The sequence below is a fragment of the Dermochelys coriacea genome, chromosome 3 (assembly GCF_009764565.3).
Source record: "Dermochelys coriacea isolate rDerCor1 chromosome 3, rDerCor1.pri.v4, whole genome shotgun sequence".
NCBI classification, from domain to species: domain Eukaryota; kingdom Metazoa; phylum Chordata; order Testudines; family Dermochelyidae; genus Dermochelys; species Dermochelys coriacea.
Genome location: NC_050070.1, coordinates 157,442,596 through 157,468,403, shown reverse-complemented (window position 1 = coordinate 157,468,403; position 25,808 = coordinate 157,442,596). Strand labels below are relative to the sequence as shown.

General features: G+C 45.9%; 1 protein-coding gene across 1 annotated transcript in view; it reads left to right on the top strand.

Annotated features, from left to right (window-relative positions):
- Positions 1 to 2,884: 2,884 nt before the first annotated feature.
- The window catches only part of ALK (ALK receptor tyrosine kinase), a 553,261-nt gene continuing 530,337 nt past the window's right edge, over positions 2,885 to 25,808 (top strand). Inside the window, exon 1 of the mRNA XM_038395333.2 lies at positions 2,885 to 3,614. Coding sequence (XP_038251261.1) covers positions 2,954 to 3,614 — 661 coding nt within the window. The 5' untranslated portion in view covers positions 2,885 to 2,953. The remainder of the gene's footprint in view (positions 3,615 to 25,808) is intronic.

Sequence of the window (25,808 nt, the reverse complement as noted above, 5' to 3'; positions counted from 1 at the left end):
CTAATGAGGCCAATTCAATTAGGGTGGATGTGGCCCATTCCCAACAGTTGGCAAAAAGGGGTGAATATCAACAGAGGGAAAATTACTTTTTGTAATGCTAACAAGGCCAATTCAATCATGGTGGATATGAATAACTTTTTTTTAAACTCTTACTTTCAATGTAGGGGTCAACCTACAAAACAAGACCAGTAGCCTCTTTCCAACATTTAAATCTTTCCAGGATCTCAAAGTGAATTATAAATAATCCCTCTTTTTTATTTTTTATAAATCTAAATAACTATCACTGTGAAATTTACCCCATTGAAGAGGCTATTACTTATCACATGATGCATAGAGGATCTTACATGGGGCCCCTCTGCTATGGAGGCATGAATAAAACATCTATAAATGTAGCAAAGACTGAAAAGTAAGAGCTTGCACTCTGTTGACAGGTGTGGAAATGGGGACACAGAGGTTAGGATCCTTTGAAAACATCTGCCTTAAAATCTCAGCCTGAGACTTGCCTAAAATCACACAGGAAATTAGTCAGTAGCAGAGGTGAGAAGAGAGCTCAGATCTCCTCCCACCCTTAGTCCCATACTCGCTCCAGTAGACCACATGGCACTGCTTTCTTCACTAGAGCAATGGTTCCCAAACTGGGGTTCATGAAATGTTACAGGGGGTTCTAGGGAACAAATTCCCTAATGTCGGACAGAGCTGTCCCTAGGGACCCCGGGCAGCCTGGGGCCAGCAGCCCAGAGCCGCTGGACTTCCAAGAGCTAAGCAGATCAAAGTAAGCATATCTATCACACTGAGGAGATTTAATCTTCAAGACTCCTTACAAGAAATGGAAAGGGAGGTGGATATTTTTTACTGTTTTTAAAATGAAATAGGCAGCTAGCATTGTTTTTAAAATTATTATGAAGAACAAGTTTAAGCCCTGTTGTAATATGCCTTGTTTGCCTGGACTGCTCAAGACCTGAATGCTTGTGTAGGAGGAACTCTTTGAGCTGGCTTCTTAAATACCTTCGTGCTGTTTCACATCTGATACTCCTTTTGATGTAAGTAGGAGCCTTGTAACAGGCTTATTCCAAGTGATACAAGCTACAAAAGTGAGATCCTGGAAGAATGTTGCCCTTTTCATAATGTAATAAAAATACTGTAATGATAAATAATTAATAATAAATAGTGTGTAATAAGCATGTCATAAAAACAAATTTTGTATTTCCAAGATTACTGCTTTTATCATTTATACTCAGGTGAAGAAGAAAATCCCTGGAAATATTCATTTTTAGGAGGGGGTTCGCCAGACTTGACAGTTTAGTGAAAGGGGTTCACAGGTTTTTAAAGTTCGGGAACCGCTGCGCTCGAGGCATCTGTCCGCCTCCCAGCCCAGTACAGTTTCTTGTCGTTACAAGTCATTTCCGCAGCTGAAACGCAACGGTGCGGATCACAGAGGCGGTGACCTAAACGCCTCTTTCTCGCCGATCTCATCGTTTCGAGTCGTGAACTTGCTGCGCTCGTGCTTGATCCGCTCAATCTTTTGATGCACAGGCAGGGAAAGTGCATTATGGCCCTCGCCTGCCTCCAACAGCCAGCCAGCAGGCACACAGAGCGGGGGGGGGGGGGAGTGCTTTTCTCAATGAAGGCGCCCCCCCCCCCGCCTGAGCCTCCTCCCTCTCTCAGCTCATTTGAATAATCATGTCCCCTGGACACGCCATTGGCTGGCGGGAGCGGGACTCAGGCGTGACGTCAGCGGTGGCCGGGTAATACCTGGCTTGTGGCGGGTAGTTGGAGCCCGTAAAACCCCTTGCACCAGCCGCGAGCGGGCCAGGCAGCTGCGAACCGGCGAGTGCCAGGAGCGGCGGCGGCGGCGGCGGCCCCGCTAGAGCGGCGGGCGGCTGCAGCTTGCCGGAGGGGCCTGAAGCTGCTGAGCCCCTCACCCAGCCTCCCGCCTCCTCCCTCCACGGACGATGGCAGCGGCTCCACCAATGGGATGGCTCAAGGTGCCCAGAGGAGTGAGGCGTAGGGAGCGGGCCGAGGGAGCCCGTAGCTGAGCTCGCCCGCCGCTACAGCTCCTCCAGAGCGGGCCCGGGGAGCTAAGGGGAGGCACTGGAGAGCCGGGCTGAGACTGAGAGGGACCCCCGCAAACTGCGGCCCCCTCTCCCCCCCCCAGCAGCCAGCCACTCCAGACAGCCACCAGGAGCCGTCCAAGGACAGGGCCAGCTCCGCGCGGCAGGCGCAGCCCGCCGGGCTGGAGCAGGGTGTCTCCGGCCGGTGACAGGGGAGGGGAAGTGGGAACAGCAGCGGGGCAGCTCCTGAAGTTCAGCCTGGGGTTTCCTCCTGCAAAGGGTCGGGCAGGAAGAAACGTCGCCGCCAGCAGCCGAGGGGCGCGCGAGACTCCCTGCAACTAGCCGGGGATGGGAACAGCTCCGGCCCCAGACGCAGCCCTGCCTTCCCGGGGAGCAGCCGAGCAGGGGCTGCCCGCTGGGGAAGGTGTGCGCTGCTGAGGGGCTGGGGAGCGGGCCAGCCCACACGCCTGCCGCCCAGCCGCGCGTGTGAATGGCCGTGTAGTGCAGATGTGCGGAGGAGTGTGAGAAGAGACACCCGTCCCCTCGTGCCTGCACATCGGGCTCGGACACACGCATCCCGCCAGCGGCGGGCTCCAGTGAGAGAGGACAGCGGCTCGCCTGGAGATCCACTAGGAGGGATTGCTAGGAATCCAGTGGGTCCCGGGGGTGCCCGAGCGGGAGGGAGCGGGCCCAGCACCTCCTGGAAGGGGAGGCGATCCAGGGATTCCCCTGGCTCCCTGCAGCTCCTGCTGGTGACGGAGTAGAGGGATCCAGTGGCTCCCCTGAGCTCTTGCAAGTGAGGAAGTCGGAGGATCACCCGGGAACCCCCGTGAATCCAGCTGGTGACCGAGTCGGGGGGATCCCCTAGAACCCAGTGACTTCTCCCCCCATCATACGCTAACATGAAAGCTGCCAGCCTTTCCCCCTTCTTTGTGGCCACCGTGCTCCTCTCCTTCCCCCCAGCCCTGAGCTTGGAAGAGAGGACCCCTCTCGCCGGCTCCCAGCCTGGGCAGCAGTTACAGCGGGAACCCCCCAGCTTCTCCCGGCTCCAGAGGAAGAGCCTGGCGGTAGATTTCATCGTCCCTTCCCTGTTCCGGACCTACCTGCGGGACCTGCTGCTGGGCGGAGGGGAAGCAGTGGGCTGGCTCCGGGCGCGCTGCAGCCTGGTGCTGGAGTGCTCGCCCCTGCTTCGGGCGGCGAACTCCTGGCTTCCCGGGGCCGGATCCCCGCAGCAGCCAGCCCGGGATCGAGCCCTGTCCAGGGTGCTGAAAGGGGGCTCGGTGCGGAAGCTCCGCCGCGCCAAGCAGCTAGTGCTGGAGGTGGGAGAGGGGAGCCTGCGGGAGGGCTGCGCCTGGGAAGCGGGCGAAGAAGCAGAGCCAGCTGCGGGCGAGTTGGAGTTTAACCTCACCGAGCTGTTCAGCTGGTGGATCCGCTCCGGAGAAGGAAGGCTGAGAATCCGGCTGATGCCCGAGAGGAAGGCGGCCTTCCTGGGCAGGGAGACCAGCTTATCCGCGGCGATCAGAGCCTCCCAGCCCCGCCTGCTCCTTCAGATCTCCAGGAGAGGTGAGCAGTTGCGTCGCAGGCCCTGGCTTTATGACTTGCACCTGTATAAGCTCAATGTTTCCATCTAGCCCTGAGAACTTCCCCTTGAGCTGGGGGCTGATCGGGCCACAGTTATTCTGCCCATGTAGCGTCTCCCTTACACTGAGGCTGGGGAAAGTTTGGAAAACATGACAGGATCCAAGTCCTTGTTCTCTCCCCACAGCCCGTGTTTACACCTTCTGAGTGGGGGTGGGGGGGGCTTCCTTGCGCTTCCAGAGTACCATCCCTCTGGACACGACTAAACTAGCCCTGCAAAGGGGACCTGTCGCTCTGGTTCCTCAAAGACACCTCTGAAGAGCGTGTTGTGTTGGGACCGCACTAGATTGAATCAAATGGCCTTGGTCAAAAATAAATACCTGGGAGATTCTCCCTGGAAGTCTCCCACCACACGCTCTGCTGGCCCCAGAACGCCCCGGGCGCCCTACGGGAGGTTTCTCTTCTCATTCTGCAAACTGGCCAGTATGAATTGTGCGTCCAGCTGCAGAGCGCAAAGCGGACAACATACATGGAAGGAGAAGAGGTGTGTGTGAACAAGGGACATTTAGAAGTGGTTTTCCTTCCTCTTCCCCCCTTATTCCATTCTCCCACCTCCGTTCCATGGCCTGCCGCTCCCAGTGGCCGTGGCTGACAGTAATCAGCACTGCAGATTTCTTTACGGGGGGTCCTGCAATGCTCTTATCTGCTCTATCCAGAAACATTCGTGCTGATTCAATAATATAGCCTTGGTTAAAGATCTTCGCTCGAGATTTCCCTGCTCTCTATCTCCCCCAGCTCCAGTGGGACTAGTGGCCAGAGAATGCCGCCTTCTATTAAGTAAGAGGGGAAAGGAACTAGAAACTCGCTGTGGGGTTAATCCTGGTTTTGACGAATGGGCTGTATCCTTCTAAGAAGTAGTAGGGCGCAAATGCTACATTCCTCCCTTTTCCATCCACTTGATTGTTTGTAAAGAAAAATCAATCGGAGTTGGAGCTTTTTCCTCCTGTCTGATTTTTGGGACGCTTTAGTAGAACAGAATGTGTCAGGGGATGATCGCAGTGGGGAAGATTATGTAGAAAGCATCCGGCTGTTTTGTTAAACTGGTTGAGTTTGTTTGTTTCATTCAGACACAAGGACTCGAAGTCCAGCTACTCACCCATAGTGTAGTCGTGATCTCCTTGAAGTCAATGGCAATGCTGCCACTGACCTAAACAGTGTAGGATCCGGATCTATAAAGTGGAGAAATAGGGTATTAATTGGTAATAATGGAGGCAAAGCTCAATGGAGTGCAACAAGTGATTTCCAGGTTCTCCTCTATCACCAACCACAACGGAGCAAAAACATTGATACACTTGATATCAACACAATGAGGCATTAATATGATGAAGGGACACAGCGTGATAGCAAATGCCCAGAACAAATATAAGGCATGAGCATATAGTTGATTCTCCTTCAGTTGGATATAAAGTGGGGCTTAATTAACTTCATCCCTTTGAATCCAAGGAGTCTAACCTGAACTGGCATTGCAAAGGTTAAAGCAGTCGGGAGGACACCAGTTCTGTTAGCACTGATACTTCTCTAATGAAACAGTGTAGCATAAATTCTTGCCTCCACCTCTCAGTTCTCTGAAAGCAAGCTATGTAAGATCAACTCGACTCCCTCAGATAAAAGGTCTTTGTTCTGCGCCAGTAAAGGAGATTTCTTCTTGTTACCCACAATTATTTAAGCTCTAATACTAGCTTTCTTTCATTGTCTCCTACAGAAATATCATAAGCTCCAATGGACAGTATAGCCAAATACTTTGTCCCGGGGAGAGTAGTTGGGTAGCTTATTTAATGGACTGCAGAATATACTTATGTAGAGTCTGAAGAGACAAGTCACTACTGGGGCTTGAAGCACAGTGCTGAAGCAGCCAGCTTTGAGCTCATAACTGAAAAAAATGGGCCAGCAGTTTAAATCTGTTGAAAGTAACTTTAGGGGACCCTCTTCAGATTTCCACTGGTATAACTGAAATCAGACTGGGCTTTCAAACTGGGTCTGAATGGACCTGCCAAAAAAAAAAGTGGGCTTTTTCTTACAGCGACATAACTAAAACAGGTCATTGATCTGGCTGTAAAATCCTAATGGAGACCAAACACATGTAGCTTTTACTATGATGTAGCTAGGTAGGATTCTCTACCCCTCCCACTGTGGCTGACCTCACATAGCTACATCATAGTAAAACTCTCTGCTGTCTCCACTGAGCCCTAACAGTGTTACAACTAGCCCAGATTAGTTATCTTGCTGGTTCTGTTAACTTTTTTCCTTCAGTGAAGCCATTGCTAAAGGAGTTGTCTTCACTGTTTAAGAAGAAAAGCCATGGTTGAGCCTGAGTTAACATGCTCCACATTCATGCAACAAAATGATTGTTTCTGTGCTACATGGCGAGGTACCCACCACTGCCTGATCTAGAGGGCAAACCCTGAGATATCTGTTAAGGTACATTTACCCCAAGGTAACTGCAGTGAAGACATGTTGCCAAAGGTAGTCTCAACAATTAAGGCTTGTTGGTCCTTCAATCCATTCCAGCAAGCCCCTGACCCGAAATAAACTGTGAATCTCCCTCTGCTCAGCTCCCTCCTCCCCTCTGCCCAGCTTCCTGTTTGCAGTTTCTTACACAGCTCAGTGTTGCTGTGGCCAAGATCCCACCTGAAACTGGGGACACAGTTTCTTCACAATTTTGCTCCACTCATTTGAGCGGTGATGGAAGTTGTAGTGTCTGGGCTTGTCTTCAGTAGGAATAAAGTTATTTTTAACCTGTGTTAAGTGAACCCATGTTAGCTAACTGGTATTACACTCCTAGTGAAGAAAAGGCAGCTGAAGGTTTAGCCCCTGTTAGATGGTAATCCCTAATAAGTTTTACAATACAAAAGGCCACAGGCCAAAGGAAGGAGTGGGTTTTTTGTTGTTGTTGTTGTTGTTGTTTGTTGTTTTTTTTTTACTGGAGATCAATATGTATTAGTGACCTCAGTGTGAAAGCCTAGCAAAGACAAGGCTCTTACCATGATGTGGCTTGGCAAGGTCCCTGCCAGGTGATGTGAAAGTGTTGACCATGATTAAAAACTACAGAGCCTTGGCTCCACTTGGATTTTATACCAAGATAGCTCATGTGTTTTCGTTACCTCACTGTAATACGGAGATGCCCAGGACTGTAGTTCATATAGGGTATATCTATGCTGCAATTAGACACCCAGTTGACTCAAGCTTGTGGGGCTTGGGCTAAAGATGGGGGCACTGGAACAGAGAGGGCTAAGAGGCCATGGCCCTCCCACTTTTTGCCACGGACCCGGCCCTGTGCCCCTCTTCTTTCCCCCTGAGGCTCTGGCTCTGGCCAGGCAGTAATCTGGAGCCAAGCTCGGGTAGGAGCAGCCCAAGAAGCCCGGGGAGCTGCATCAGACCCTCCACCTGCCTGGGATGGGGCGCCCAAGAGCAGTCCCCGACCCATGTCCCCATCCCCTGGACTCCCCACACAGGACAGATGGAGGATCCCTGGATCTCCAGAGTTGCCTGAGTGGCTTTTGCCATGGCCCAGCTGCAGCTCTTTGTCCCTCAAGGCCTCAACCCCAGGTCAGGCTGGTAAGAGCTGTGCAGGCAGCTGTAGGGAACCGAGGACCCTCCATCTGCTCTGGATGAGGGACCCAGGGGCAGGGCCACAGGCTGGGGGCTGCTCTTGGGTCCCCCAACCTGGCTCTGGCTTCCAGTTGCTCTGGGGGGCATGGCCTTGGGGGAAGAGAAGGGATAGGGGCATGGCCATGGAAAGAGGGTCCTCCCCCTCACTTTTAGGAAGAATTTGTCACCCCTGGCTAAAGAGCTGTTTAACTGTGGTGCAGACATTTGGCCTTGGGCTGCAGCCTGAACTCTGGGACCCTCCCATTTTGCAGGGTCTTAGAGCCTGAGCTCCAGCCTGAGCTCAAATATCTACACTGCAGCTAAACAGCTCCTTAACCGGAGCTCTGCAAGCTCGAGTCAGCTGGCATGGGCCAACCACAGGTTTAATTGCAGTGTAGACACACCTGTACAGACATAATTAAATATTTTTGCCAAATGGTCAGAGATTAAATTTTGATTAAATGGGGAGGAAGCCAGAAGTGGCTAAACTGTGTTTGGCTTTGCTTTATTCTTTAACTGTCCCACTCACTCAAGGATATTTAGTGAGTTAGCCCTCCCCCTTGTTAACAAGTCTTGCCAAGAGATGTTTCCACACAGAATTGTGGTGGGGTGGGAGAGAAAAAAATTAATAAAGGATGGTACTAAGGGAAACATTGTTGTTCAGTAGACAAACCATAAAGGTTACAGGAACTTCCACAAAATATGCCTGCAAAAATTCTCAGGGCTAAATTACTGCCCCACTTCCATGGACATGAAATACTCTAAGGATGAAATTTCACCCTTAATTGAAGGTCTATTTATCACCTATGCACCACTAAAGACCTACTTATGCCTTCTGTAATCATGATATGGTATGTGGTCTAGAAGTTGGAGTGGTGTGCTCCAGCTGTGCTCACTGCTCAGCTGTGAACTCATTGGCCATGCTACTAACCCTTCCTTGAATCAACCCTAAATTATCTGCTCTATGGTGTCACAGAGACTGGCCACAGATTACTTATGCAGGTTGTGTGTAAGATCCATCAATGTCAGTTCCACTGCAATTGGGGTGAATACACACCTGGACATAAGTGGGATTTAAGTAGATTTAAGACAGCCTTGTGCTGGCTGTCTTTGCAGGGAGTGAATGCCCCCCTACATGCCGTGGAACAGACATGAAGACACTATGGTGGCAGCATGGAGCGGGATAGTTTAGAGGAGGTCTAGTAGCATGACCAAAATGGATCTACAGCTACGCTGATAATCCACTATGCTCTAATTACTAGACCAGACATTCTCTCACATATTAACATCACAGGTAGTCAGCATACTTACAGTAAGACACCTGGTCTACAAATGTTAAGTGGGTTTCTTGTGAGTCTAGTCAGAAGATTTAATAAGCTGTGATGCCTGTAAAATAACTTCCTGTGATTAATTACTACTTACATATGCTAAGGTGGGAAATCTTCATTAAAAAGGGGGCCCAGTGGGATGAAAATGACTCATGCCTTCCTCAAAAGGCCAAAGTACTTCCATTCATAAAATAGATTTAAAATTCCAATTATATTTTTTTAAATTGCAATGCATAACTTATCCCTCCCTGGACGGGAGACACACTTCTCCTGGTCTGTGGTCTTCACATGGAAGCATACTAACTTGCCACATGTCATGTCTGAAACAGCTGTCTTCTCAGTATTCACTACATAGCAGTGGCCCTACCAGAGCTATTGCAATACTGACACTTTCCAAGCAACTAAACTGTACTGCTACTACCATGGGCCTGATTCTCATTTACACTAAGGCCCTTTACATCATTTTGGCAGCGAGAAAGGGATGCAAAAATATTTTTTAAATTGGCCTTTGTGTGAATGAAAACTGGACTGTGTGGGTAAAATACTGTCCCTATTGAAGTTAATAGGAGTTTTGCCAAGGATTTCAGTGGTGTCAGGATTTCACTCATATTTGTACCTTTGTCTTTACTTTACTATTTGTTGCTATTTGCTTCCCAACAACAAAGCTGGGGTTGGGCAATAGTGAATTCAGCTGCCCTTAGGGAAGGGAGGAGGTAGAGGGGTTCAATTACCTTCTCATTAGTTTCAGAGTAGCAGCCGTGTTAGTCTGTATTCGCAAAAAGAAAAGGAGTACTTGTGGCACCTTAGAGACTAACAAATTTATTAGAGCATAAGCTTTCGTGAGCTACAGCTCACTTCATCGGATGCATTTGGTGGAAAAAAAAAACCTTCTCATTAGTGTCTGTCTTTCATTCTCCTAAATCCCAGCTATGTACCTGGGACCTGATTTTGTTCCCACTTAAGTCAATGGTAAAACACCCATTAACTTCAGTGTATCAACCCCTTGCAGCACAGCTTCTGAAGTGCTTCCTTGTAGAGCAAGTGGGTCATCCCTAGTTCCTGACTCTTTGTCTAGACTTGGGGTTCAGCAGTCAGTGGCTGGCAGGCATTGTAACTGCACCAGTTCAAACCCCAAGGAAAGCCACAATTTGCACCAGTTGGATTTACCAGTGCTTAAAGCCAAAGTAAGCTCAACCAGTGCAAATTGGGGCTTTTCTTGTCAGCACTTGGGGCAGCACTCATTAAAATCAGGTTTCTTATGCAACTATATGTGTTTGATTTCAATTTTGCTTTCTGCAAATTTCCTTTTACTATTGCTTAAAACTTACAGCTCCCATGAACATTCCTGCAAACTCATGCACTAAAATTATGGCAAGCAAACACAAAAGGGGCACAAATATAGATAAAGCACATTCAGTTTTTTATTTGCGTGAATATTCACAGCATGCTCTTAATATATTTTCCCTGCTCTCCTTGCTGTGGCTCTATTTCTTCCAGCTGTAAAAATGGGGAAAAAATATCTCCTTCACCGGGATGGTGGGAGACTTGAACACTTTATTCTACAACTGTATAGACATTGCTCAAAAATCAGAGACAATTGATAAATCTGTTTTGCACAATGTGTTTGAATTGTATCTGAACTTACTCAGGTCACGTGGTTCACAGTGCATCTTGTGTGAACATTATCTGAGAAATCATGATCTGCCTGTGAGCAGTACACATATGAATCAGCTATAGAAAGAAGAGGTGAGAAAAGACTAATGGTATTTTGCACTTATCCACAGAGCTCATAGGAAGATCAGCATCATTAGCTCCATGTTATCTATATCTTGTGTGAAAAAACTCTGTCCTTGCCTCCATGGGTCCCACATTTCCTGGCAGATTTCACTAGCCTCAGAGGCTCACTGTGACCCTCCACGTAACCCTTCTCTCTCTAGAGATAAGGGTCACAGTCTACTGAGCCATTTTCATCATAAGCTAGCAAGGGAAGTGAGGAGAAGTTATCCTTCCTTGCACAGTCTCTGTTGTCTCCCAGTCTCAGTGATTAATCAGGGAGCAAAGGTGGGGGGGAGCCCAGGCCCACCCTCTACTCTGGGCTCCAGCCCAGGGACCCTAATAGTATCAGCTATGGTAGCTGACCTTTTAGAAACATGACATGTACAATTCCCTTGGCTACTTCCCCCACAGCAGCCCTCGCTTCCTCAAGCTCCACTTCACCCTTAACTCAGGGCCTCCTTCCTTGTGCCTGATATGGTGTGTACTGCTCAGCCTCTCCAACAGCACAACTTCTTCCCACAACTCCTGACATGCACACCCACCTGACTGACTGGAAGGCTTTTAACTAGTTTCAGCCAGCCCCTGATTGGCTTCAGATGTCCCAATCAACCTAGCCTTCTCCCTGCCTTCTGGAAAGTTCTTAATTGGCCCCAGGTGTCTTAATTGACCGGGAGAAGCTGCCATTTCACTTATCCTGGTACCAGGGATTTGTTTAGCCTGGAGCTAATATATCTTTCGCCCACTACTTTTCTATAGCCATCTGGCCTTGGCCCGTCACATTTGGTATAGATCACGTCTGTTTGCTCCAGTTGCTAAGATCAATATTTTTCAAAGTGTTGGCTAATGTTGGGTGCCTCCATTGTTGCATGCCCAAATTGAGTCACCTTGGGCTTGTTTCTTTCAGAATTGCTGAGTTGCAACAACTCCAACTGAAGCAAAGAGGCTCAGCACCTCTGATTATCAGGGTCCAACTGACCCAGGCTGGTCACTCAAAATTTAAGGCACCCAAACTTAGATATTTTTTAAATTTTTTTGGCTTCAGTGACCATGGCACAGTGACCAGGCACATGGCAATTCAATGGCGGAGCTGGAATCCAGGTTTCTTGACTTCCAAATCCCTCTCTATCCCCTGGATCACAGTACTGTCCTTCTGAATCATCTTCAGAGATAAGTGCCTCGTACAGACTGAAGTGCCTAGCTCAGAAAGGTCCTTTCTGAAATGTGCAACATTTGTCTTGTTTCTCTAATTCAGAAAAATTTGGTTGGAGAAAAATGTCATGGAAGCATAAATGCAGATTTGATAAGTCTGACCTTTCTTCTCTTTCAAACTATAAATGTCAGGAATCTTAAAATGACAAGTTGGAATGGCTGGTGGTTATTTATGTGTTTAAATATTTAGGCAAGAAACACATTTTGAGAATAAAGTCTCATATACATAAGGATTTTGATTTATGACAGTGTCTGTCTAGAAATTTCATGGCTGTCACTATGCTGCACACCATGGTTGCTCAGAAATTCACTGTGACTGCATGGCCAGGACTTAGATCTTCCTGAAGCTATAACCCCTGTCATTTGTGCTAAAAGAGAATCCCCTTTAGCTGCTAGCAATATAGGGCTTCTGACACACTAAGTACTTCTGATTGTATCCAGTAGATGGGAGTGGTATACTAAATTAGCCAATTTATTACCCTAGAATAGGCATTGTAAAGAAACAAAGTACTGTACAGAGGTGGTGGCAAGCTTGGGAAAGTCTGTTTATTGAAGGTGAAAATGATCCTTGATTTTCAAGAACAGAATACTGAATAATACTTTGCATTGACATAGCACGTATTTGCCAGAGAATGTCAAGGTGCTGCACAGAGGGGAAACTAAGAATCAAATTCTGTGCTAATTTACTCCGCATGCAACTATATTAACTGAGGTGTGGATCGTCATGGAGTCTGTGGCACAGACAGATCATGCTGGAGGCAGTATTGTTTAGTGGCTAGAGCAGTCAACTTGAGTCAGGAGAGGTGGGTTTTCTATATGCAGTTGTGCCATTGACTTGCTGTGCGACACTGGGCAAATCTCTAGGATCCGGCATCTGTCTGTGTGTTACATTCCCCATAAGTGAAGTGGGGATAACTTTTAATCACCTTTTGAAATCCTTAAAGGAAAGCTGCCATCATATTGGCACAAAGCCTTATTGTTCATGAGGCTGTTACAGAGAGAGCATGAATCTTACAGTCTGAACCCCAAGGTTTTTGTAAGTTCTAAGTAGAAAAAAACAGTCAGATGTACAATCTTTCAGTGCTAATCAGAATACATCTTCCCCACACCTAACTTTTCTGTGATAGGAAACTTCAGTGTAATCTCAGTTTTTTTGTCTACCATGCCTGCTGTGGTATAATAAATTCATATTTCTTCTTTTTTTGGGGGGAAGGAGGAAGCAATCCTCTGAAATTTCACCCTGTTTTAGGACCAAACTGAAGCATTCAGTCCTGGCTCCACAGAGGTATTTCAGCACAACACCCCTGTCATGTTTTTAGGTACCACTGCAATCCCTGAAACTCCCGCTGGGCTGCTGCCTCACCCTGTACATATCCAGGCAGAGTTCCACAGCGCAGCGTCTGCTGGCTCCCTTGACAGCTTTGAGGAGCAGTGGGCGCTGTCTGGGGTTCTCTGCTCGGTGTCCCCAGCCGTTACCCTCGTTTTGGACCTATGACCTTCACCTCAATCCCTGTTTTTCTCATTAGTTGTCCCCCCGCATTCATTTGGTCCCTGAGTCCAGTGGTCCCTCCTGCTCGGCTGGGGGAAGGGCCTTTAGAAGTGGGCAGGTGCAAGCCTGCCTCCCTGGTTTTCCAATAAGATCCTGTAGACACACAATTTTGCTCAGTGCCCAAATTTTTGCAGTAACAGTTCCCTAGGCACCTGTATTTCTACCTCACACTGCTGCCTCACTCTAGGCATCTGGATGCCTATCTCCCACCTAAGCCCCAGAGTGATCCATTAACCTGGGGAATATAGGTGTTCCTCTGCCTAACTCATGTGGAGACTAATCCAGTGGGTATGCTCAGAGGCCACCTTTAACTACACAAAACTGCTGAGGTGGTGTTTGGTGTGATTTTTCTAGGCACTTAACAGTTTGGCTTTGCAATGGTCACCATTGCCACACCTAAGAGCCTTCTGTGGAGCTGGGCCTTGGATATATTGTCTGACTTCTATGTGTGGGACTTTGGCAAATGTTTAATCTTCAGTGCCATAGTTAGAGTGCTCACCTGGGATATGGGAGACAACTAGTTTAAGTTCTCCTCCGTTTGTTGAGGAGAAGAGATTTGACCAGGGATCTGGCATCACTACAGTTCAGTGATTAGGTCACTTGAATATCATTCTTTCTCTGGGCCAAGTAATATTTAATTACTCAATTAAAATGGAACAATTTAAATAGGAGAGATTGAGATTCCATGGCCCATCTGAGAAATGGTATTTGAAGTCTTCAAACCATCAGAACCACTTGAGGGCAAAACTGAGCTGGCAATCTTCAGAAAATAGACTTTTTACATGAGACTTCTGGTAATTGCTAGAAACACCATGAGAATAGGTTTCCACTGATATTTCCAGTTCTGGTCCCAGCAAAATCAAGCAACCCATAAACTGTGAGTAAGGCAGAGTGGGCTGCACTTCCATGCTGGTCCAAGAAGCAGAGGTGTGCAAAGTCTGTTTCAGACTTGGATTTCCCATGCCTTAACATATTGTAGTCAAGTGAATAGCTGCAGCCGCCTCCTGCACACATCTTCCCTGTAACCAGCAGCTCTCAGATTTCACACCTTCAAATTTATGCACCTGGAGAAAAGTGCAATCTCATTTTCAATTCATGGGCCGGGCCTGGGGGAAGCATGTGTTCTGCAGGAAGCAGACCATGGATAGAGAACTCCTAAACACAGGGAGTTGGTGAGGATAGTCTCCTGCTACGGTGATGTGTGGTATGTAGGGCCCGCCTTTGGGGTGGGCTGTATGGGTCTCCCGCCCAGGGTGGCCTGCCGAAGGGGTTTGGATTCCTACATGACCTGCTGCAGAGACGCGGTACCAGAGGCAGGCGAGCAGCAGCACGGGGAGCGGGCAACTGGACGACCAGCCGCCAGAGCCAGGTGCATCCGATGAAGTGAGCTGTAGCTCACAAAAGCTTATGCTCTAATAAATTTGTTAGTCTCTAAGGTGCCACAAGTCCTCCTTTTCTTTTTGCGAATACAGACTAACGCGGCTGCTACTCTGAAAGACTGCTGTTCCTGTCCCCCTCCCCCGCACTCGTCCCTAGGGTTGCCCTGGCCACTCCAGACTGGAAGCGTCCTCCTGTCTGCTCTGAAAGGGGGGGGGCTGATGGTGGGGTGTAGCCGATCTTCACTAAGCTGGGGTGACGGGACGGGGGAATGTGTGTGTACTCTCTGGGGCCCGAGCTGCTGGCAGCTGTTTGTGTCTTAAGGAGCCTGGTTCAGGCTCCTGACCCTGAGTGCTTTCTTAAAGAGACAGCACACTCTCACTCACTCAGGAACACACACTCCTCCCAACCCCAAACCAGGGCTCCCTGCATCCAGGTCACTTCCCCACCTAGGCTGTGCGGAGGCATCAGGAGCTGCTGCTCTCCTGCCCTCCCTTTACACAGCCCGCAAGGAAAGTGACCTGGATACAGGGAGCCCCGACATTGCTCCTTGCTCCCCCTCCTCCACAAAGCCCCCTAGGGCTGCGTGGGGTGGAGGAGCAGCAGTCCAGTGGGTGAGCGAGCAGCAATGCCAGCTGCTTTGTGTATCCAGGTCAGTTTCCCCACATGGGTGCAGGAGGGGGATGCAAGGTTCGGGGCAAAGGGGGCACAGTGCAGGGGTTAGGGGCTAGGGGGAGGAGCAGTCAAGCAGGTGTAGGGATTAGGGGTGAAGGAAGGGGAATAGGCATTGGGGTGAAGGGAGTACTGTGTAGGGGTTAGATGGAAAGGGAGGGTGGGGAGCCCAGGGGGGTGCCATGCCTACAGGAGCCAGGGACAAGCTTGCCCAGGGTACCATTTTCCCTAAGGCCTGCCCCCTGTATAGAACAGATGCATAAGTTGTCATTGCTGAGTGCTATGGGGGGCCCCATGCACTTGTTCCTTTTGTTTTAATTGTAGAGAGGTAAATCTATACGTCATATATATATTGCAAAGTTCCTGTGGAGTTGTCAATGCCATGTGCATTGGCAAATATAGATTTCCTCCCCCCTTCTTTTCACACTATTTTTAGTGCTGTTATGTCTTCAGATGTTTTTGTCACTTTTTTCCAATCTCTTAGCTGTAAGCACTATAAGGCTTATGACACACTTGAGCATAAGGAAGTTCTGACTTCTTTTAAGAACTTAGATTAGACTCCATGCACTTGGGTTCTCTCACTTCTACCAACTCCCATTAAATAAAGGCATAATTGCATGGACCAAAATGCCTGGCATTTTAGAATGCCTTTCATCTGAGAATCTCTAAATGCCTTGCAGGTGCTAATTAAGCCTCAGAAGCCCTGTGACAATACTGAGTATTTATACCCATTTTACAGACTGCTCATAAAATTTAGAGATGGAAAAAACTTTGTTAGATAATTAAACCAGCCTGCAAGTGCAGGATAGTCTTCTCATAGAGATTGTCAAATACTGTTGCACTCTACTCTCACCAACCAGCCAAGAAGTAAAAATTAAGCCATAGAAAGTCTCTGTAATTTGCCCAGGATTATATAGCAAGTCAGGAATAGAACCCCACCATCTTGTTCTCTAAACACCAAACTATGCCTGCCTAGATCCTGCACCCCTCCTCCCAAAAAACCTTGTTTCTCAGCTCCTACCTCTTACCCAAAAGCAGATTTGGGTATGTTCATCAAATTTTATTTTATTTTGTGATTTAAATTGTGTTCTCAAGAGGAACTAAGATAACTTTGCTCTGTTGGGGGCCTCAAATTCTGTCTTCAGAAACTGCCCTATGGCCTTTATTAGTAGCACTGTGTATTAAACTATGTAGTCATTAGGGAGCGTGATGGTATGGTTATTTCTGAGGGAGGTTTCGTTATTGATGCTAATTAAACTTGAAGCTAATGAGAAAGGATTACTTTTTGGGTCTTAAGACAAGGCCAGAATAGTTATTATAGGTTCATTATTCTTCTAAAAGACTCAATTTCAGCAACAAATCATTTTATCAACTCTTTTCTTTCATACTGAAAAAGATTTGTTCGAAGGGGATTTGAAATATAATTGCAGCACTGACCTCATCTAGCTCTTGATCAGCAATCTTTTTCCATCAGCAAAAGGTTAATACAATGTTTAAGAAAAGGAATTCCGTGTATCCTCTACATATGGACAGTTCAGAATATGTCTCCTGGCAAATATTTCCTGCTAATCTTCTGCTTGATTTCCTTAGTGTACCTTTTTAACTTTGAAAAGTATAGAATTCCTCAAAGCCCAAAGATGTAGTGGTTGCTCTCCAAACTGCCACATCATGGAGAGTCTGATAGTTTAGTCCATAGATAAGATTGTTTGGAGACTTGCACTTCAAGATGGTCTCAGCTTCCTCTGTTTTACACAGAGACTGAGTTCAGCCTTAACAATTGGCATGGCTCCCTTTCATATTTACTAACTTGTAGGGGAGAGACACACATGCTCCCACCTCTAGTTTCTCAAATGAGAGCTGTTACTCTGAGAAACTATAGGTGGCTTATCAAGGGGCAGCTCTTCTCCCCCTTCAGGGCCCTCCTGCGAGAAACCTCACTTCTTCCCCAGGTTGCCACTCACATGGTTCTGCTTGTCCCTCATGCTTCCCAGGTGTACCACTTAATGAGAGACCTTCTGCATCACAGCAGGCTTTCATGCCCTGCACCACAAGCTATGGTAGTGAGCTATGGGAGGAGGAGGAGGAGCAGCAGCAGCAGCAGCAGCCTGCTTGTGGGGGTAGGGGAAGTCTGAGGAGACTCCCTTAGAGCAACTTTAGGCCCCCAATCGTCTCTCACTCCTGTACAAGCAGAAGAGAGGTGGGAGAACACAGCTGGTTTTAAGCAGAAGAAGGGGTAGGCAGCTGGTCTGCTCACAAGAGAAGAGGGCTTTTCACAGGCTGGGAGGTTCCATCCTTTCCTTCTTGTGGAAGATGTACTGGCTCACCCTGCTCCCTCCAACTTTGCCCTTATTCCTGGAAAACTGCCTTTGGCAGCTAGGCTTCCTCTCTGTTCCTTGGAGAGACCAGCAAGGGCCTAGGGGACAGCAGCAATGGAACTGTGTAGAGGAGTAGGGCTGGGCCTTAATTCTCCATGTTGGGGTGGGATGGCTTAATTCTCTGTACTGGGGGAGGAAAGGTTGAATTAAATGTGTGGGGAAGTGGGGAGACTATCAGTTTTAACTGTAAGGGAGGCAGCCTGGATCCCCAAATATCCTCTCTTGGTATCCCATGAGAATCCCTGGCAGGGGACCCTCTTTGCAACCCCACATCTGTGTGGAGCATCTGCTTTTGTCATGTTGCAATTAGGGATGTGACTGCAGAGGCAAAAGGCTATTGTCTATTGGGGAAGGTGGTTCTCTGGACTGCAGAGAACCAGTCCGATAGTGGCAGGTGGCAGCTTACAGCAGCCTCTCATTATGGTGTTATGTAACATTTAAATAAAAACAATTTAATGATTTTATATAAGCTTAATGGGAACAAATAACCCAGGTCCCTGGACAGGAACACCCCTCCTGCTCAACTCTCCCACCAGTAGCAGGTCTCAAAACAGGTCTATTTCTTTCACACAGTGAAGGAAGACCCTTGAAAATAGGTTTTAGATTCCCAAAAATAATCCCATTATTTGTCAATTATGATGTGTGCAATAAAACCTAGCTATCCCACATTTCAGCCATTTGTCATACTTTGAAGGCTTGGCTGACAGATTTGAAGGCTGATGGGTATGCTCCCAAAACACAGCATAGCTCCAGCCCCAAAGGCCTCCTAGAAACCGCATGCTACCCTAACCCTCTTCCCTGCTCCATTCACAGACAACCTCTCACTTTGCTCCTCTCCTTCCCTGCCTGGTACTCCCTAATTTTATTGGAGGACTTGTTTTGGGTTTCATATGTGTATTCCAAGTTGTCTCAGCCCTTAACAGAGAGGCAGGAGTATTCATGTCTTGAGAAAATCCAACTGTTCTCCCAGCTGTTTGAATTAAATCAATATTAACAAAGTCAAACAGGCAAATGAGTTTCTAACAGTCTGAAAAAATTCTCTTGCCTTCCCTATTAATCAAGTTTAATTTCAGGGTACCTCTGAGGTCATTTCAGGGTACCTCCAGCTGTTTGTACAGTCTTTTGGGAGAAGCAAGACAGACATGATCCTGTTCTTATCTGATAATAAAAGGCAAGCAAAACTTAAATAAAAAAATCAGGTGTTTATTAGAATACACAAAGGAGTGAACAAACAAAAGCCTAAAACTACAAACCAAATGTTTATTTTCCTTTTGAAGCTTACCTTAAAGGGTTTATATATTTGGTATTCTATCCTACCATCAGTGCTTAATTTGTGCTACGGCTTGCCAGGCCTAAGCCTCAGTACCTCTGGGCTTGCTGCATCAGTTATTAAAGTAAAAATATTACTTGGGCACCTCTTTCATTACAAGATAAGCACAGCCTACCATCAGGTTTTCCACTGAGCTCCTTATTGACTGCAGTGTGGAATACTGTGCTTGGATCAGTGGCAAGGGATGACCCCTGCCAAGCTTGTAAGGTTGTAAAACTTCAGATTTTTCCCCCTGTTTAGGAGTGAGAAGGTGTGGCTTCAGTTGCTGATTTAGATGTGGGGCTGTGGGACTATAGAACTAGTGGGATCTGGAGGCAGGGAGAGATGTGGTGATCTATGCATTAAAGCAACAAGAGCTTGTATTGAACAACTTTATTATTTATACTGAAAGAATACAAAACACAAATACAGCGGAAGGCACTGCTCGTTGTTGACTACAAACAGCAGCTCCTTCTCTGTCCCTGCAGGCCAGAACCTCACCTTCCAATGTGGAAGGTGCCCTTTTGACCTCTGCAGCCACATTCTGACATCAACAGTGGCTCCACACAGGCGTCAGACTTTAGAGCACCCTGGAGATTGCTGTTTTGCCCTCAGGAACAAGAGTTCCCTCTCTACAGTAGTGTGTGTAATGTATATGTAGGTAGATAGTTGTTGTTAATTGATATCAGGCCTCTCTGCTGCCAAACCTACAGAGATTGAAAGGGCTCTACTTGTGAAAAGCCCTGTTCCAGTCTTGAGCGTAAGAGGAAGCAAAGCTTTTTTGTTGCTGTCAAGGACCTGCAGTTTTTGCAAGACTTTGTCTCTTATTAGTGCCTAAAGAATATCTAGGGGATCCATCTGAACAAGGCCCTCCTATTTCCTTTTGAAAAGAGGCTTCATTTGTGAGGGGGAGGCTGGCATCTTTTGTTGTGTGCATTGTACTATGTTCTTGGAAGCCCCCAAGCGTGCCGCAAGCATTATGCAAGGTTGCACTGGGGATTAATTAATAGGTCTCTGTGAGAGAGCCTGCGATGCTGTACCTGTTATAAGGCTAGACCTCCCATTTCTCGCTCCATCAATAGGACACTATTCACCAGCACTGAATGCACTTGAAAAGTAACATCCTATGTCTCACGCTCCTCCTAATGGTGTCCTCTCCAAAAATAATAATAACAAAAAAGGTTCTTTTCAGGTTATAACTGCATCCCCATTCATTCCACTCTGCTGAGTTCAGAGTGAAGTGCAAATGATAACATTTGAAGTGTTAACTTTCCAGGAGTAATTAAGGTTTTAAATCATCTGAGCATTTCTGGATCAGCCACAGGGCATGACTTTTCCTCCCCTTCCTTGCCAGTCTAAAATCCTTTCTTGTTTCCACACCCAAAAGCTTTAAGTTTTAAGACCTGATTCAATAACACTTTATGGATGATGAGTATGGCTTATATTAAGTCTTCGAAAAACAGCCTATGCATAAGACTTAATGTACTGAAGTTTATCACCAGTGTAACCTATTGGGAGTGGCAGGTTTTTTGTATTGGCTATAAAACAATATAAAATATACTGACTTGAAGAAAAAGCAATTTAAAGGAACTGGTCTTCTCTAGTTCCCTCCACACCGCTAGTGCTTAAGGAGTTTGTCAAGAATGTCAGTTTCTCTTGCAAGAGGCAGATCGGTTGATTCATTTAAACTGGATTGGACAAAGCAGTGCATAAATTAATATGTTACAGGGAACAATCCTGTCCTGGCAAAGGGGATATAATAAATTAGCTAATGGGCCAAGGGGATAGTCCCTGAAGCTAATTTGGTCATACAGATCTTTTCTAATGATGGGTGGAGTCAGAGTTTTTAGAGATTCTATATAAAGAAAAATTCAACACTTGAATCTAAAGCTTATCCAAATTATCGGAAGTTCTTGAATCTACAAAACTAATCAGGATATCCCATGTGCACAAACTTTCTCCAGAGCTTTTCAGTATGGCCTGATTCTGGTCCAGTTGGAAATAAAGGAAACACATTGATCATGGGATTTTGTGAAGATGCGCCTGGATCCAAGCATCTCCACCCTCCATTTCTTGCAATTTGGCATGTTTGGGCTCATCTGGGACATGGAAGGGCATGAAAATACATTTGTGTGAGAACGTGAAGGTGACTTTTTCTAGCTTCAGAAAAATTCCAGGCAAAGCTTCAGGGAGTTGAGTTCTTATGCTATGGAAGCCCTACAGCATAAGGGTAAAATGGTCTAATACAAATCGTGGTGGCTGGAGGGAGGAAACATAACTTAGATTTCATGCATGGGCAACACACAAAGTTCTCTTCTCATCATCATTAAAACCTCAGATGAAGGATCCAGTTCTAAACCCGACTACTTATTCAAATGGAACCTTTTGATATTCACCCAGCTTTAAATTTATCGGGTTTTCTAGTCAGCTTTTTCTTCCTGCCTGTGTTGGCCCTTTCCATAGCTTTCTGTATTAGGCCTGCCTGAGTGGTAACTCTCCTAGTAAGATGCTTCCTGCTTGTCTCTCTCTGCCTTTTTTGGTGTAAACACAGAGTTCTAAAATGCATTGGGAGTTGCTTGGTGGCCTTGCTTTGACATCTTTAAATATGTGAGTAATGGGGACACTTAAAACTGATTTTCCATGTGAAGGGTATTCAGGACTGAGGAATCCCAAATTGTATGTAGTAGAGCTTGGAGAGGAGAGCTGTTCAGCAAGATTAATGAGAAGGGAGATTTCTAGTCTGATGAAATACACAATGCTGACTAGGAAATAAACAATGAAACACTGGATTAAGAGTCCCAGGGACTCAGAGTGGAATCATTTGTGGAAGATGGGTACTAAGCAATCCTGGAGCGCCTTCCCTTTGAGGTCCTTAAAGTGCTTGGAAGACTGTAGGTCTCCTGACAGCCTGGTGAGGTAGCTAAATGATTCTTCTTCTGTGACATGAAAACAAACTTAGGTACATAGAGGTTAATTGATCTCCTCAGGGCCACACATTGACTCAGAGGTAGGGCTGAGACTAAAACCCTGGAGTCTTGATGACATACTATAACTGCTAGAGTATGGGAAAGCAAAACATTTGGAAGAACAGCATTAGAATCAAATAGAAACACAACTGATTTCAGGCAATGGAGGGCATGAGAAAGCTATAGACAAGAAGAACAAATAGAAAAGAAAATAAAGATGGATTTTTCTAGTCGTATGCATTTTGTTTGAAAGGCTGTGGCTATCAGAGCAATGAATTGTCAGCTATGGGTTACAATTAGGGACAGGGTTATTGAGGGAATGGAGGAGTAAGGTTGTATACATGGAAGGAGTCATGTAGCTGCACACTTCAGCGTAAAGAGCAGAAAAATGACAAAGTAGAGGTCGCTTTTATAGACCTTTTTAATATAATCATAATTGGAGGACATTTGAACTTGGTTGTGGAGAAGCTGAAGATGTATGATTATGATTCTTAGTTTTTTAGTTTAAAACCACATAGCAATGACTTTCCCTTAGAGCACATTTTAATCCAGAATGATCTCAAAGAACCTCGCCAACTGCTATACAAATGACATACTTACAGAAATGAATTCTTCCACCGAGCCGCTTCTAGGGTGAAGACCAGCAACTGTTCGTCATTGCACAGCAATGCTACGAAAGAATTTAGGGCAGCAAGGAAGTGAAGACTACCACATCCCACTGAGCTACAGGGGGATTTTAATGGCCTGGTGTTGCCAGGACTTTGGCTCAACTAAAATATTCTCTGTTCAACATTCAGCCCCAATACATAGCCTGCTTAATTCATGTTCTATAAAGAAGGCCTGAAAGTCTTATTTTATATTAGCAATTAAGGGGTGAAATCCTGGTCCCACTGAAGTCAATATTAAAACTACAGTTGACTTCAGTGAGGCCAGGATGTCAGTCTAGATCTTGTCTGGCCATTTTTTTCTCCTTGGAAGTCTCTGTGAACAACTGGAAAACTATATGTTCATTACATCGGAGAAATTATGCAAGTGAAACTTGATTAAATAAAGATCAATTCTCTTCTCAATTAGCTTGAAACTGTCTTTTGTTAACACATATGTAACTCCTCTCTAAGGTTAAATAAACAACAATAAAAAGCAGAATAACTAATATTTTGGTAGGGAATAAAAAATTCCAGGGGTTTATATATCTGAACAAAGCAAATAAAAGGCACAATCCAATATTTTTTTCCTTTGCAAATAACTTTTAAGGTTACAGGGTGGTGGTAGCTCTGAAGGGTTTCACCAGGGTGATGGTGGGCAACGGTATTGGTGAAATCTAACTACTGATGGCTCAGGGATCATTGTTAGGATTCTGTGGCTAGGGTAATTGTGTAGTGGAAGTGAAGTCTGCAAGCCGGTAAAATAATTCTGACTTTAGAGGGGAAAACAGCCAGTAATAAGCAGGAGAGCAGTAATCAGACGCAGAAGGGCTTATCCTAAAGTATAATGACTTGAAAGATGGCAATGATGGCAGATAACCATAAAGAGGGATATGACACTGAGAATATATAGAGCAATATCCTCTAAACTGTAAAGAGCTGGAACATAGTACCTGGAAAGAAATTCAGGAGTTATTACTTGAGAAAGTTCCCTAAAGCTGTCAGGCAGATCTGCAGCTGGTGAATAGACTACTCACTGGGATCGGGACTGAACTGAGTAAGTGAAATCAAAGGGGATGGCATCATTTCCTCTGCGAGGCACTATTTCCACTTAAATATGAAGTGTAGAGTCCTGTGAATAAAGTAGTGGTCATGATACCATAGGAATGATGGAAGGGACAGATAGTCACATAATCCTGTTAACAACATTCTAGCCTCCACTTAAGCTTTATAGCTCTGAAGACAGAGGTTCAGATTCTAGGTCTTCTGGTAAAATAAAAAGATGTCAGTTAACTGTATCCTTGCAAAGTTCCTTAGAGCTTGTAGTACAGACAACCAGAAGAATCTATCACATATTGATATTCTGGGGAAAGATCAAAGCTCACTGGACCTATTGGTTAAGGCTTGCGATAATTTAGAGGCAATTTGTTCTGGTTGCTAGAATAAGAGAAACCTTTTATTGAGAGCTTAAACTTCCTCACTTTCATTCCATTACTCCTTTGGGCCAGCTTCACTTAGAGATTTCCAGTAACTTTATCAATAGCTTCCATTCAATGTACAATACGGAGTCCTGTGTCTCAGTTGAAGCATGATCTTCATATGTAAAGATAGGCAGTATTCATTTGTGCACATGCCTTGAACTCTGCAAGTCTGATCCTCTGAATAAGCAGAGGGACTTTGGGCTTGTGTACGCTTACAGTGCTGCAGCAGCACAGCTGTACTGCTTAGTAACGACATTACCTATGCTGCTGGGAGAGCTGCTCCCGTGGGTGTAGCTACTCCACCTCCCTGAGAGGTGGTAGCTATATCAACAGGAGAAGCCATCCAGTCAACAGCGCTGTCTACACCGGAAGTTAGGTCAGTTTAACAGTCTCTCTTTGGGTTGTGGATTTTCGACATCCTGGAGCAACATAGTCATACCAACATACGTTTGTAGTATATAGACCAGGGCTAAATAATGTGATCTCTAAGGCATCTGTCTGCTTCCTTAGGCAAGCAACTAAAGCCTAGTTTACATCTGAATTTGCAAGTGGATTTGGTGCTCTGACACATCTTAAGTCCCATTCCTGAGCAAGCCAATATGCAAGCTCACTAAGGATATTGCCAACCCTACATAGCTACTGCCAATATCCTGGAACTATTCCAATCTGGCTCTGGGGCAGGATATAAGACAGATGGAACTGGTGGCACTGATGAATGATTTCCTCTTGTTTGTGGACAAGGACCATTCATCCATTGCCTCTCTGCAGCATCTAACAAAGTTAATCTTAGAATTTTGCTGTCCCACCTCAGACAATTTGCAGGTTTCATCCGATCACACTGAGATTGCTTCAAGTGTTTCTCTCAAACTGCCCTCAGAGAGTCGTGATCAGAATGGGGCTTGATTGTGGTGCTAAGAACTCACCAAGATTCAGAAGTCTTGGAAGGTCTTCTGCTACATCATCCTTTTCTGAACTGGATCCAGAAAAACAGCATCTTTCCAGTTTTGGATTTGACCTGGGACCAAAACCCTAAGGACATGTTTGGATTGAGCGATAAGAATCCAAATTGTGACACACTAACTCTTAGTGAATAGGAATTTATCCCCAAATTAGCTTCATTGAGTACAGGGTGACTTTAATGGGAGCACTTGTAGCATAAGGTACTCTTCAGCATGAGAAAGCATCAGATTCTGGCCCTAAGCAGATCTACCTTGGCAGGAGGAATATGTGGCTTAATTAAGGGCTGTTTCTGTAGGCCTTTTATGAACATACAACTCCTTTTTAAGAGATACTCAAGGAAAAGCTGCCAGGTAATAGATATTCTGACTAGTTCTATATCTACGGCAAACCTGAAAGATGATCAATAGCAAGGGGACAAACTACTGGATGAGCAGTGTGTTGGCTATACAGGGAAGTGGCTTGTAATTTTAGAGGGAGGGAGATGAATATTTTAGCACTTGGAAAAGTTGACCTCGAAAAGCGACAAAACTACAAAGACGCCTATTTTCTAACTAACATGCAGAGAAAAATGTGTCACACTAAAAATATGAACCAATAACTCATTTCCTGTTTTGTGTTTGCCAGTTTATGTGGTGCTGTGTTTTTCAGTAAATGAAGACATATACCAAGATATTTAGTTGCCACCATTCCATCCCAATGAATTTAGATTAAAATATATTTTTTATTTTACTTAATATTGCGTGCTCTACTGGAGCTGAAAGGAGAAAGACGTAAACCCAAAATGAAGGGCCAAAGAAAACTATTAGTGCCAAGAGCTGAGTTCTGGAAGGTGACAATCTTTTGGCAGCACTAGCATTTCCATGCTCTCATGAACCTGCATTTTCA